The sequence below is a fragment of the Suillus fuscotomentosus genome, assembly GCF_016647785.1.
Source record: "Suillus fuscotomentosus strain FC203 chromosome Unknown F5891scaffold_56, whole genome shotgun sequence".
Taxonomy (NCBI): Eukaryota; Fungi; Basidiomycota; class Agaricomycetes; order Boletales; family Suillaceae; genus Suillus; species Suillus fuscotomentosus.
The window spans coordinates 176543-190961 of NW_024539568.1; the positions used below are offsets into that span (position 1 = coordinate 176543).

The window sequence follows — 14419 nt, forward strand, 5'->3', positions numbered from 1 at the left end:
GTCGTAAAGCATTGTCTTTTTTCCTACCTCTCCGCTTGCTAGCACGTGTTCTAGCAGTTCTTTCTCGTATTCTGCCTTCGTTTTCTCCGCTATCGTGACTGGTGGCCAGCGCTTCTCGAAAGCTGCTACAAATACAGCCCATGTGGCTTTGTCCGCGGCAGCGAGAGCTTTAAACCATCTCTCCGCTTGAGAACTGGTTCCGAGATAGTCTCCGAATGCGTCTAATTTGTCGCTGCCCTGCGTTATCACTTGTTGGCGCATTGCTCGGCTGAATGACTTCAAGAAATCCGCCGGATTTTCCGATGTGCGTCCGTCTCCGTGGAAAATCTGTGGCGTCTCCATAGGCATTGTTACTCGCGGTTGCATTACTGCAGCGATTTTGATTGAGCTGAGGTTAGGTGCTGGGGAATTGGATGCTAATGGTTCTATCTTCTTGTGCCGCTGTAGTGGTTGGATTATCAGTGACGGTAGCTGGAAGTCTAGCTCCGGCACTTCTATTTCGGGGAACGGAATACGCTCGTCGTTTTCTTCCTCAAGACTGCTTAACGATGAACTGTTGGAACGACTTGGTGTGTTAGGCGCTGATATTTCCGGTGTATCAAGTGGGGATGAGGCAGTTGACGTTTCTGCCGACCAATTCGACCAATTCATTTTTAAGCGAACGTTGGTCTCCGCTTGTCCTGTTTTCGTTCTGGGTCTTAAACTGTCAGTGCTAGGCATCAAATGTCCACGTAAGAGTAGAGTAAACTCAGCCCTTCTTTTTGTAATACGTGCAGGCTTTTAAGGCGTGTTGCAACGTAATATGCTTGCTGTTTCTGATGCTGCGGGCTATGACTATGATCTAAAACTGTGTGCTAATGCAAACTTTTGGGTTAATTCGAAATCGCTCTGTTCACCACGTTGGACTAGGGCTAGTGCGAGAGAGACAAGCTCTGGAGTGGGTGTGTGTTGCGATGCTACACTATGAACAACGCCGACTGCCTATGTCAGTGGCTGACTAAGCTATGGAGATCGCCGAGGGACTGCCTCTAGGCTCTGAATGCTCGCTGATGGACTGCCTCTAGTCTATGCCTTGGGACCCCTGGTCCAACGGGAATAGATGCGCGGACCCTGGTGACCTTCCGTCCAGGTATGAGCGGAGCCCGAGAGAAACTGCAATGGGCATCGAAGCGCGTCACCACTGTGCAGGAAGACGTTGCGTACGCGTTATTTGGTATCTTCGGCATCACCCTACCTGTCATTTATGGCGAGAAGAAACAGAACGCACTCGGTCGGCTCCTGCAGGAGATCGTGGCTCGATCGGGCGAGATCACTGTCCTCGACTGGATTGGACAACCTTCCGAGTTCAATAGCTGTCTTCCGGCCCATATCACCTCTTACACTACTCCTCCGCGCACCCCTTCGCCTTTGTCTGAAGAGTATATTCACACCCAAGTCTCTTCGCTGCGACACACCGTGTCTGCAGGTCTAGCATCGAAATTTTATGACCAGCTTGAACAGCTTAGAGCTCCTCGCTTTGCAAACTGCAGGCTTCATCTGCCTTGCATTTCATTCCGTGTCACGGAAGTCAGACGGAGGCGCGGTCTGACCCAGGAGACTCCCATCACGTATAGAATCAAGGCAGACGGGCTTCACGACCTGCTTATCACCACTGAAGAGACCCTAGTTCAGTTCTCACGGGCGAGGCCCACTCAGCAAACGTTCTTACTTGTCCGTCCATGGGATCGGCATCTCCTCGGGGTGCCTGACTTTGCAGAGCAGTCTGACTTCGCAGACGATACAGAGAGCATAGGAGATTGGACCGAGCCCGGGTCCCCGATAGACGACTCCGACGAGTTGCCCGGCGATTCACCTGTTAAAGGGGAGCCTGGCTCACGAGCGTTGCGGTTGATGGTTCGCCTCGGACAGCCTTTCGATGCATTTTTGCTAGCGCAGCAGCGTATCGGAGAATACAAGAGGATCGCATCGGACTATAACATCATTGCACAAGTGAAAGACATTACATCGGTTGATAGCATGGACGTCGGTACGGTAGAAATACTCTAGCTAATAGCTATCTATAGGCATTGGGTACCATTACGCCGCTGTGCGTTCATAGTGTTCTCTACGGTTCGCCGATTTCTGCTTCATTTCACTGCGTCGGTTGTCTTCAGAATGAATGATACAATAATTTTTAGCGATAACCCTATACATATATTGGCCCTATCATTGACGATGAATGCAAATCTGTGCATATCTCTTTGTCGATGATGTACCTAACTAGTCTTCTCTTGGCCTTCGTATTATTGCTCATTCATTTGTCTGTATTGGACTTACAGCTTACAGCCCCTTCCCGATGGCGCGAGCGCCTTTCCGATGGTCATTAAAGTTTCACACAGTACTTTTTCAGTCAAGCAGGAAAATGGATGTTTTAGTGCATTGAATGCGACTGCATATCATTGCAGACCCACAGCACATTGTATGTTTGGCATCCCGGTAACTGACGACAAGATCAATTTACATAGCCCGCGCATATCTCATTTGAAACGGCATAGCAATCATTCAGGATAAACTTCCTATAATCAACAGAGCCGTGTGGGAGAGGGTCGTCGATGAGACAATCTGCAATCGGCCAGAAATATTGCTTTGCATAAGGCAGGGCTTCGTTTAGCTCAATTGGCACCAGACGAGCTTGTTCATTCCGAATATACCATACATTACCGCATACGTCCATATAATACTCCATACCGTACTGTTTGCCTCGTCCGTCGCCAATATCACATACGGTAGATGGTCTTCACCTGAATTTTTGCTCGTGCCTCGCTGTAGGAGCCGAATAATTTCGGAGTGGTAATAGGTCACTCATCACCGGACAGAACGAGTTGTGAAGGATATGGGAAGTGATTGGAGATACCGAAACGGTTTGATCGTTCAGTGAGCATGTTATGTGCGAGAGCCCCAGTTGGCCGAATCGATTGCCTGGGTTGTGTTTGACAACTCAGGCAGGGCTCATAACCTATTCGCTAGAGCAAGTCTCAGCGGGAGTTAAAGAAACAACGCTAATATTCTATTTACCTAGAGCAAGTCTAGGGTACATGTTAGTTACCGGAGATACGAAAAATGAAGACGCATACCTCAGCGGGAGTTACTGTTAAAGGAACGAGCTGACGTGTATAAGTAATACACAAGAATGCGGAGAAGCTACCGGAGAGAATGACACCAGTAGTGCGACATGTGGTGTCGAAGGTGAAAAATATGAAAAGGTAACAAGAAAGGAAGAGAGACTACGATGTTAATCATGCGCACATGTGGGTACTTACGACAGAAATGAGACAGGTTGACGCGCGTAATAATACACACACCTCTCCAGAAAGACTCTCACAATCCACTTCGACCGCGCCTAATGACATCGACCTTCAATAAAATGTCAGAGCTCATTCCGATCACTACACCCCTGCAAGAGTTCAAAGGTCATGAAGAACTCGTAACGGCGCATCAGAGAACCTGTGAGAAGAAGATATCGTCATATATCGTTATATATCGTAATATATAGGAAAGGTTTTCGTCACATTGTAATATAAAGTGATATAAAGCAATATATGACCATGTAAAAGCACCATAATCAGCATAATCCCCAGCAAGAACTCACCGGTTTACTGATGGCCGGCAGTCGCAGTTTTCCCTGATACACGCCGGATGGTTACGAGCTCATGGGACAATACGCTTCGTCTATGGGACTTGAAGACAGGTGTTGTGTTGAAGAAGATGAAGGGACATAGCATTGAGGTGTTAAGATTGGCATTATCACCAGATGGGCAATTGATAGCAAGCGGTGATCTGAAGGGAGACGTTATCGTCTGGCATGGAGAGACTGGCGAATTCGCCCAAATCATCAAAGCCCACTCCAAATTTATCACCTCGCTGGATTTTTCTCCTGATGGAACTTTGCTGGCCACTAGTGCATACAGCGACAAAATGACGAAACTGTGGAACACCAAAACCTGGGAGCAACAAGGCGACTCAATTGAGTGTCGTCATGTCTAATATTCAAATTTATAATATAAGCACGAGGGAACGCATTGCATCCTTCAAGGCTCACACTGGAATCAACTTATCACTCGCATGGACACCCGATGGCACTCGCCTTCTTACAGGTGGCGATAAGAACGATCCTACCATATGCGAATGGGATACAACAACCTGGAAGCAGGTCGGCGATCCTTGGACGGGCTATACTGACTCTATCAGTGCCATTGCTGTTCATCTTACTGGCACACTCGTTGCATTCACATCTGATGACAATCATATCCGTCTCTGGCGGCTGTCAGACCGACAAGCGATTTCCATATTTAAGCGCTCATCCACGCCGTTCCGTAAAGATAAGATAATCTCGGAGTGGGCAGTACCTCCGAGTCAGGGTATTCATCCGAAGGCACGTTTGCAGTCTTGACTTGTATATTATAATTCGAGCATGTTTCGTACAGATCCTAGCCATCACTACAGCCCGCTATGCATGCATAAATGGAGACTTATCCACCGCTGAAGATCTACTCACGCAAGATATCAACACCAATGTGAACAACCACACTTCCTACGCCCATCGCTCATTTGTGATGGCCCGACAAAACAACTGGGACAACGCCCTTCAGGATGCAATTAAGGTGAGTTATACGTACTGATCATGGCCTCCTTACAAAAGGCTGACTTGACAGTGACATAATCTATTGGCATTCAGCCCTCATTGACAGGGTACATCTCCAAGGGTATTGCCCTCTGTGGAAAAGGCCGTATCCCGGATGCGAGGGCAGCATTTGATGTTGCATCAATGTACACTGACCAAGATCCACAAATCCTCCATTTCTTGCTTTTGATCAAGGCATGTTACGTTTACCTCACGTACTCTCTGCTTCATCGCGGATTTCAGGTCATCGCCCTCTTCAATGCAAATCAATATCATGAGGCAGATCTACTCCTCAATGAACTTACCACCGGTTGTCCGAATGCCGATACTCTTGGGTGTTGTGTCGTGCAAGTAAGTATCATCGCACTTGTTTAGCTACACTCATCTTTACAATTCGCACATCAGGCATATCTGCGTGTTCAACTCGGAATCAAGGCCTTGGATGGCTCACGTCACGAAGAAGCCGCTGACCATTTTACCGCCGTTCTCAACTCGAGTGCTCTCTCGTCGAGTTCACACATTCATTTTATGTACGAGGACTTGGTCGTGGTACGTGAATACACACCCGAAATCCTTTTCATAACTGAATCCCTTTCCAGCTCTTTGGCTGGGATCTCAAATCATTGTGGCTCATCGCACACCAGAAACGTTGTAACGCACTCCTTCGGGCAGGTAAACTCCAAGATGCCGTCAAGGCTTGCCGATACATGATGGACAATATCGATGAAACGACGAAGACCAACTGCGTTGAATGGTACAACGGCAAGTCTTCAGTAGTGTCACCCGATGTTATAAATGCTCACCCGGATTTCACTCAGCTTTCAAACAAGAATGCAGCGCCCTCCTTACTGACGGAGATGCTGCCGTCGCTGCAAGCGATTTCGACAGGGCCATCGACCTATATTCTATAGCGATCGACTTTAATTCTAGATCTGATACCGTCTTTGCAAATCGTAGTAAAGCAAAGTTGGGGAAAATGCTATGGACGGAAGCACTTCTTGATGCGCAAAAGGTACGATGGCATTTATTGTCTCTTCACTCATACTTATTGTGGTGACACACAGGTCATCCAACTCAAGCCTTCGTCTCCTATTGGATATGAGTTGGAGCATGCAGCGTTTCATGGCGCACAACGTTATGATGAAGCTATTGCGGCCTTCAAAGCGATGCTCTCAAAATTAAATAGTGCACCTGACACTGAGACACGAAGTAAGCCTCAGAGAGCTCATGCGTCAACATCCTTTAACTGTTTCTGCAGAGTTGCGCCAGCAATATCTCAGCCCATCCGAACTGGACTGTGCTATTCTAAAGGTCATCAATGCTCAACTTGACAACGCTCCGCTGCGTGTACTCGACACCGCCACCGGTCTCTTATGCGTTCGAGAGACGCAGATACGCACCTTCAAAACGAGCATAGAGTACAAGGAGCTTGTATCGTCAACAATCATGCATCCAGATATACAAATGAAGCGCATCGAAGAAGTGGTGATGACATACTTCCAATACGTCATTCTATCGCACAGGTGGGAAGGCGAGGAGCCACTGCTGCAAGATATCCAGGGAAAGGTCATCTATAAGTTGAATCCAATTGGCGGCATCAAGAAGTTGCAGTCCTTCTGCAAAACTGCTCGTGATTTGGGGTATCGCTGGGCATGGAGCGACACGTGCTGTATTGACAAGAACATCGATGTTGAGCTTCAAGCATCGGTCAAGTCTATGTTTGCCTGGTATCACCACTCCGCGCTCACAGTCGTATACCTCTCGGATGTTCCGCTTTTGTCAAAGTCGCTGGCAATGAGCGCTTGGAACACCCGCGGATGGACGGTGCAAGAATTCCTCGCTCCCAAAGTCATTCTCTTCTATCAGAATGATTGGACTCCTTATCTCGACAATCGCACTCCCAATCACAAGGATTCCGTCGTGATCATGCAAGAGTTGGAGGATGCGACGGGCATAGATCAACGAACCATCGTGGCCTTTCGTCCCGGGATGCGAGACGCCCGAGCGAAACTTCAGTGGGCGTCGACACGTACTACCACGTTGCAAGAAGACATCGCATACTCATTATTCGGCGTCTTTGGCGTCCGCCTGCATGTTGATTATACCGAGAAGAAGCAGAACGCGCTTGGGCGGCTCCTGCAGGAAATCATAGCTCAGTCTGGCGATATTACTGCCTTGGACTGGGTCGGAAAGTCATCAGAGTTCAACAGCTGTCTACCAGCCGACATCACTTCATATGAAGCTCCCTCGTCTAAGCTGTCATCTCTATCCGAAGATGAGATTCAGTCATCGGTCTCTTTACTGCGAGGTGTTGTGGCTTTACAGTCGGCTTCACAACTATATCAGACGCTCGACTACCTGAGCGCCCCCCGTTTCGCACACCGCCGGTTGCATGTGCCTTGCATTGTATTCCCGGTCACAGAAGTCAGGCGGAGGCCACGTCATGACCAGGGTACATATACGTATGAAGTCAAATCAGACGGGCTTCGCAATCTGCAGATCACCACAGAGCACAAGTTTACCCCGTTCTCGCCGGCAAGGCCGCCACTCGCCTGGCAGACAATCTTGCTCGTTCGTCCGTGGAATCGTCATCTTCTCGAGCTGCATGATACTCTCGACAATACATCGAGCGTGGACAATTGGACCTTGTCCGAGTTTTCGTTGCGCGATTCATCCGCTGCACAGATTGGGGCGGTTTATCCAGATTCTGACTCGCGAGCATTGCGGTTGATTGTCAACCTTGGACAGCCGTTTAGTGCATTTTTGCTAGCGCGGCAGCGCGATGGAGAATTCAAGAGGATTGCATCCGATTATGACATCATTGCACAAGTTAAAGATATGGCTTCTATTAGCTACCTGATGGACATTAGGATACTAGAGGTACTGTAGCTGTATGCATGAATCATTTCCGCGGCCCTACACGTATTCCGGGAGAGCGCTTATCATCACTGACTCCCGGAGTCCCTACTCAACTCGTGCTTAGTAATCAGAAGGTGGTGCACCCTGAGAAAAACTGCCGATTCCTGACAAAGCGCGTACCCCCGGTACGCGTCGTTCCTTTGAGGGCCTCAGCTAGTATTCGTTCAATTTTGACCATATACAGTTGACTTCATGATCTGATCTCTAGCCTCGACGGACCGCACTCTCTCGCTGTGGGCTTTCGACTCTTGTGCCAATCACAGGCTGTTGAATCATTAAATTTCGACCCACACCCAGTCTGCAGGTTGCCATCAATGACTTCTTTGCACCGTTATCAAGAAGTAGTCTGAAGGCGCAGTTGTCTTCCTTCTCATAGTCTGATCACGGGGGACTTTTTGTACATGGCCGACTCGACAGCATCACAAATCGTGCAGTGATTATGATGGATTCTTGCCGCCTGCCGGGTACTGCCGGACTTGTTTGTGCGTTTTCCCAAAACATTCGGTTCTAGAATTGACAAATGTTGTTGTGCAGTCGCCAGTCAGCATTAGCACCGGCCACGATGATGTTACTGATGGGCCTGTGCATCCCTGTGTCCATCCACTTCAGCTTATTGCTTGAGGTTCCCGTGATCATCTACATGTATTTCATCCAGAATATTTTCCAATTCAACTGGGGACGTATTGATCCACATTTCAATGAGCAAGTTCCTGGTTGATCATTCAGGGTCACATTCAGTATCCTCTCCTGCGAACAGCTCTGCAATAACATTTTTTGCTGTCGCAAAACCAAGGCAAACGCTATGCTGATGCCGCACTGAAGCATACTAGAACAATAACCGTGACCGACTATCTGCTAACTGGGAAAATGATTCTTTGATTTTGCTACATGACGTTCAACGGTTAAACACAGCTGTTACTCGGAGTCACGGTCCGGCACAGTGCAAGGACCAAGTAGTCCGTTTTCAGGTCCTGGTCCATGGCCTTAACATAAGGCATAAAAGCTTGAGTAAGTTGCCCAGGCGTCAGGTAAGTGAGAATTCTAGACCTATGTGTTATTACTCAATTGTTGTCGATTTAAGTGAGTGAGTCGTTGGGGCGTGCCAATCCCGGTCTTGTAATACCCTGGGTAAAATGTCAAGTCAACGTCATGACGTAGCTGTGTAAGTGCCATGCCATCCCAACTCAGATGATTGAAAATGGATTTACGCAAGGAAAGGTTTTTCTTACGTGACTGACAATTAAACAAACTCGTGACCATTTTCTGCATTGACCCCGCCTTTGACGTTTAAGCCACCAAGATGCTCTCATTGCTCTGCTAGTTGCAGATGCTACTTCTACAACTGCACGAACTCTGGCACTTACGGAGGCAATTCAAGGTGTGACTGTATCATTCATCTTCGACCTTCAACTGACACGAATCTATTGTGGTGGTCTAATGGCGCCAAGGTCAAGGTCAAGGGTCGCAAATGTGAAGACATGGGTATCTAGAGTGCTTGCATCATATGATTGGCTACCGCAGAGGCTCCACAGGGTTGAAAGCGTTGATGTGGGAGACTTGTATGTATGTACATATTCTACATTGAGTCCTGATAAGCCGAAATTTTTCTAATCAGTAGGGTGCCATTCCTGCCATGGCCTCATTCTACCAAATTCTCGCTATGGTGAACTGGAAGGATCCTGACCTCGAAGCGAAATTGGAGACACTTTCAGCACAGTTGTTGTATGCTATCCTTGGCTTATACGGGTGAATGCTGCGCGTTGTAATGCCTTACATATGGTACTAATTAGTCCGCGTCTGTATCTGCAGCTGGGAATATATATGCTCTTCACATGTGGAGATAGCACTACTTCGGAGGAAGCTTCCATTTCGATGGCCTTTGGTGCGCATTCTCGAAGATGCGGTGGATGCTTGCCGCTTACGCATGTCTAGCTCTCGTACATTGTCGCTAGATTTAGCTTCTTGATTGCGACAGTTCTGTTGTGAGCCGACATACAAAAAGTGACAAACATACTAATGGCCTTCGTCAGTGCAGCACAGTTCAGTCCCTTTCACACAATCGTTGATTGTCAGAGTGAGCGTTTTATAAATTTTAATCTTCCTCCAGGATGCTCACCTCGATTTTAGGCATGAATTTAATCACCATAGTGAGCACGGGAGCTCCGAAGTTGCTGGTTTACCACCATATTACCTAGTTTGCGACAAACGCCGCCATCGGTTGCTCCACAACAAATCTGATGATCAGAACGTAAACCCTTAATCATCGATCACATCATGCTGAATCTAATGGTACATATATGTAGGTGGCTTATCTGGAAAACCAGTTACCTGCTGCGGCTCTTGCTAGTCCTCCTCTCACTAGGTCATTGGACAATGCTCACTCTCTGTGCGTATTTGCTGCCCTCTATTGTTACTTGTCCGACCATTTTCTAGTCCTTGTAACCACTCATGCATCCACTAGAAACGGGGTGTGCATAATCAGCTTTGTCAAACCTGCATATACTAGTGCGGTGATCATATATAGTACGCATGTCGCATTTATGATCAATGGATACATGATAATCAGTACCTCGGGTGTAGGCATGTTGTATGATTTGGCACTTTTGGTCTTTACAGTCATCGGACTCTTGAGGATGCCATCATCTTCTACGCTGTGGAAGATGCTTCTGAAACAAGGGGTGATATATTTCATCCTCAATTTAGTAGCAAAAGTTATCCTACTGGTGTGTTCCTGGACCTTGATGCTCCACAGGGTTGTCGCAGACCAAACTTTGTAGACCGTGAATCTTCTGAACCTGAGTCGTAAAACTGTTTCGCTGCATTGCAAACGCATATTCACTCTGTATCGTCAGCTACCATGGATTATATATTCTCAATGCCTGGTATGTGCCCATGATTTGACCGAGTTATGTAGCTGACCTTTTGAAAGTGGCATGCATCTGGTCAGGACTCTCGTTACGACTTCCTGTTTAGATGCATGACCTACTTTCATTTGCAGCACGATTGCATCTAGCCAAGTGGTCCTTGCGCTCCTCCGTCCTTCGACCACTTTCGAAAGGTTTTTCCTGTTTTCTTCTTCATTTGTATGTGTCACCAGTCTTATTCGTTGTGAATAGCGACAGTGCCCTGTCGACTAAAATGCCTCCGCTGACGAGTGACTTCACCATCTCAGGGTAAAATTCTTTGTTTGAGATGCGTATACTGCGGTTGACTGTGCGTTCAGGTTCCAGTCCACGGCTGAAACCTAACAGAGTATTTGTTTCGAATCACCCCGATTACTACTCCGTCCCTATGTAGTTTTATGAAAGGATCCATACTTCGGCTTCGACGTGTATTGGTGTATTCTAAATTTGTCTATCTTGTCTCTGATGCAAAACTTAGAGTTTTCGATGTGCCAGCGCTCACAAGTTTGATGGAGTCTTCATGCATGACTAGATCTTGTGGAAGCACGGAACGCGATCTTGAATATGCAGACCGAACATTCAAGCGAATCCCTTTGAGCTAGTAAAAGCACTTAGCCTTTTATGATGTCTCATTTGAAGCCGCGGCAGTTGCCTGGAAAATACAGCACGCATGCAGCCTCCGTGTCGTTTGCACCTGAACGGACTTGCCTCAAACAATGGAAGATATCTACCCTTTACAGGTCTTGAGTCTGGAGGGTAGAAGGCCAGTCCCACTTATAGAACACTCCCTCATTTTTATGCAGAAATTTGAGTCGAGAAAAATCAGTTTTGTGAATGACACGCTGCATGCAAGTATGATATTGTGAACGTGCCAAGGTCCTGGTCAATAATTGTTGTAGACGAGCTTTGAATGTGATGGGAGCACCAGAAAATATGATTGTAGATGGCTGCATGACAGTTGAGTCGCAACAGCCTCTTGAGGCACGCCGGGCGTAGCCGGGGTTGTGGTCATTATGTGAATGAGCACTGCTAAGTGAGACGACTCCACATGTACAATCATCCGTTCCCCGGAAGAAATAATATGCTGTGTCTGACCAATGTCCGACAGAACCGATCGGACCTGTATCGCTCGAATCGGATCATCACACATGACCCCGATGGTTTCAAACTCCGTTTGCCCTCTATTATGGAAAGCCGGAGCACCGTGCTCATTTTGTGACTGAATTTGCTCACGTGCATTGCCTAATAAGGCAACAAGTTTCTACAGGACACCTGACACGCCTTGGAGCCAGAGTCAAGTATTTGCATGAATAATTCAAGTAATTACGAGGTACACTAACACAATCAAATGTCACCATTCATCCACTATGCCATCATTATCCGACTCGTCACTTGAAAATTGCCAAACTATCAAGGCTGTGTGATCAACACCATTTTCTATAGGACCGTTATCTGATGGAACATTGGGTTCATCAAGCTCGGCTAGAGCATCTAAGTCATGGATGTGAGAATCACCTTTGCTCTCGTCAGTATATTGTTTATTGAAGGAGATTCACGAAGTACCTAGGCCCAATCCTCCACGCACACCACCCATGTAGTACATGCCATCCATTTCCTCATTAAAAGGTAAATCGGCATGGCCACCAATCAATTGCAATGCACTAGCGTGAGCATCTTCGTTTTCCGTCAGTAGTAAGTTGGGATGCGGATTCTCTGCAAGCTGTACAGCAGACAGTATGTTCCTGTACACATCCCAAACTGATAACCGAGTGACTGCAGGGCGTCCCATTGCATCATAGCAATGTTCGATAAAGTCACCAAGCATAGGTGGGACAATATCAAACACTGGATTCGAAGCATTGATGTAGAAATTACGAACGTAGTCGATGCCCTCGTGATCTATAGAAACCTAGTTGGCATAGTAAGCCTTCACACAGCGTCACTAATGTAAATAAAATACCTTGAAATCCAAAGCTCCAAAATCTTCAGGAGAATCATAGATAAGATTCGGGACGCCATGTGGGAGTATCTAGAGAAATCATAAGTGCGCATTGTCACAAGACGGGTATGAATAAATTACCTTGTTGCGGTCACGCCGCTTGGCAGTATTGTTCACTCGATCCCTGTAAGCATTCAGCTCCTGCTGCAACCAGGGTATAAAAACCCAACGAAAGACCATCCTAGACGAATGGCAAGACATTATGAGTACATAAAACTGTAAGACAAGTGCTACGAACATGTGAAGGGTATTCCCTGAATCATACCAGCCTTCAATGACACCTTCGTCCAGCAAGGTCTCGAAACCAGGAGTGAACCTGCGCCGGAGTTGTGACCAAGTGATCTCCGGCATTACGTTTTTCTTTGTACGCATCCAACGATGCTGCAGAGTTCCTTGCAGGGTTGGGTCATAGCGCTGGCGAAGAAGCGTCTGTGCATTGGCAATGCCATAATTTTCGGTGCCTAAATCGGATTGAGTGATTAGTGGCATGTCTGGCAGTTGTGTCAGTGAAGCATTTACAAGAGGTATATCTGAAACTTACGACCAAGTTCTGTGATTGTGTCAAGGTAGTAGCTAAGGATTAACTGCGGATTTCGGTTGGAGTGCCATACTCTAATCCACATGATCCGCCCTGAAAACGGTTCAACTCCAGTGTGGAGACCGAGCCCAAACCTCAGCCACTTGTCATGCTGGTCAACGGCAAAGAGATCATTGACGCCGGCCGCCCAGAAGTGCTTCCGTTTCAGTCGCCTTGCTTTACGTTGCCATACTAATTCAGGCTCATACGCAGCAAAGTACGACATCATGACGGACCTAGTGTAGTCTATAAGTCTCTGACAACACAATGAATTGGGAGAATTACTTAGCTACGCTCATGTTCTTTTCGTGAAAGAGTAGACCAATCATTTCTCGTGTTCCAGCATGAGGGAACATCTGCCGAAGTTCCATGACAGCTTCGCGGATGGTCTCTATAGTGTGACCCTGCCGACGCGAGCGTTCGAGGCCCATATCCACACGAATTTGGCGAAACTTTGTAAGCCTAAGATAAAAAATGAGTGGTAGAGTTAGCTTATCATAACTATTACGCACCCAATACCATAGCGTTCTGTATCAAAATGTTTCTGTAAGGCCAGAACGATCTCTTTATCATTGAGACGTGTCTTCCAATAGCGCAGGATGTGAGGCGTGAGCTCATCTAAGGGCGCTAGGATTTGTGTCAAGATTAAAGTCAGGGTGTAAAGTAAGTGGACTCACGCGTGGGTTTATACTGGTTAGGCATGGTGGAGATGCAAGACAGTCGCAATTTACAATATTCTGTTATATACTCCGTGATTCTATCAAGTGGCTACGTCAGTGATGCTCAATACGAATCGAAGTGGTTGCGCCAAGCATACCCATTATGACTCCGCGGACTGGCTGGAGAAACGTTCACCAGCATTGCAGATGATACCAGTGGTCCTTCAACCATAAATGAGTTCAGTCTCTCCATCCTACAACATGCATACCCATTTTGAATACACATGACTCCGCGGACTAGAGAAACAGTTCACCAGCATTGCACACTGAACCACTATCTCTAGTCACCTCCTTTCATAGCTGCATTTGCACCCCAGTTAAGTCAAAAGCAAGAAGCCGTCTACTCACAGCAATCATGTCTCAACATCTCAAGGCGAGTATCCTCTCTTCTTTTCTTTGTACAATCCCCTTCAGGATGGTTTCGCTGAATGTTTTGCAACAAGGTGATTCTCTCTAAAACCGGCACTCTTCAAGATTGAGGTGAAGTTCATGGTGTTCTCGATGTTCACACTTGGTCTGATCAACCTAATTTCTAATTTGGTGCAGCACGTTCAGACGGTTTATACAACAACCGGCGCTCTTCAAGATGAGGCTTATGGTCTCCTACTTGGTTGGTGCTCTCATTCGGTGCAGCACATTCAG

At 47.1% G+C, this 14419-nt stretch overlaps 3 protein-coding genes across 3 annotated transcripts; 2 read left to right on the forward strand and 1 right to left on the reverse strand.

Moving 5' to 3' along the window:
• The first annotated feature begins 899 nt into the window (after positions 1-899).
• F5891DRAFT_599981 (uncharacterized protein) lies at positions 900-2429 on the forward strand. Its single transcript, XM_041372424.1, has one exon. It carries the CDS (start codon positions 1132-1134, stop codon positions 2044-2046), a length of 915 nt encoding a protein of 304 aa, XP_041221930.1. The 5' UTR covers positions 900-1131; the 3' UTR covers positions 2047-2429.
• Positions 2430-9239: 6810 nt separating this feature from the next.
• Positions 9240-10356, forward strand: F5891DRAFT_958801 (uncharacterized protein; the record flags this gene model as incomplete). Its single annotated transcript, XM_041375588.1, has 8 exons — positions 9240-9325; positions 9389-9461; positions 9512-9558; positions 9687-9753; positions 9775-9827; positions 9883-9965; positions 10013-10102; positions 10160-10356. 8 exons carry the CDS (start codon positions 9240-9242, stop codon positions 10354-10356), a joined length of 696 nt encoding a protein of 231 aa, XP_041221931.1.
• A 1678-nt stretch (positions 10357-12034) lies between these two features.
• On the reverse strand, positions 12035-13760 carry F5891DRAFT_1130312 (uncharacterized protein; the record flags this gene model as incomplete). The annotated part of the gene is made up of 8 exons (XM_041364508.1): positions 12035-12391; positions 12443-12511; positions 12563-12662; positions 12720-12972; positions 13023-13294; positions 13344-13520; positions 13571-13685; positions 13736-13760. The coding sequence occupies 8 exons, from the start codon at positions 13758-13760 to the stop codon at positions 12035-12037; spliced, it is 1368 nt and encodes a 455-aa protein (XP_041221932.1).
• Positions 13761-14419: the final 659 nt, after the last annotated feature.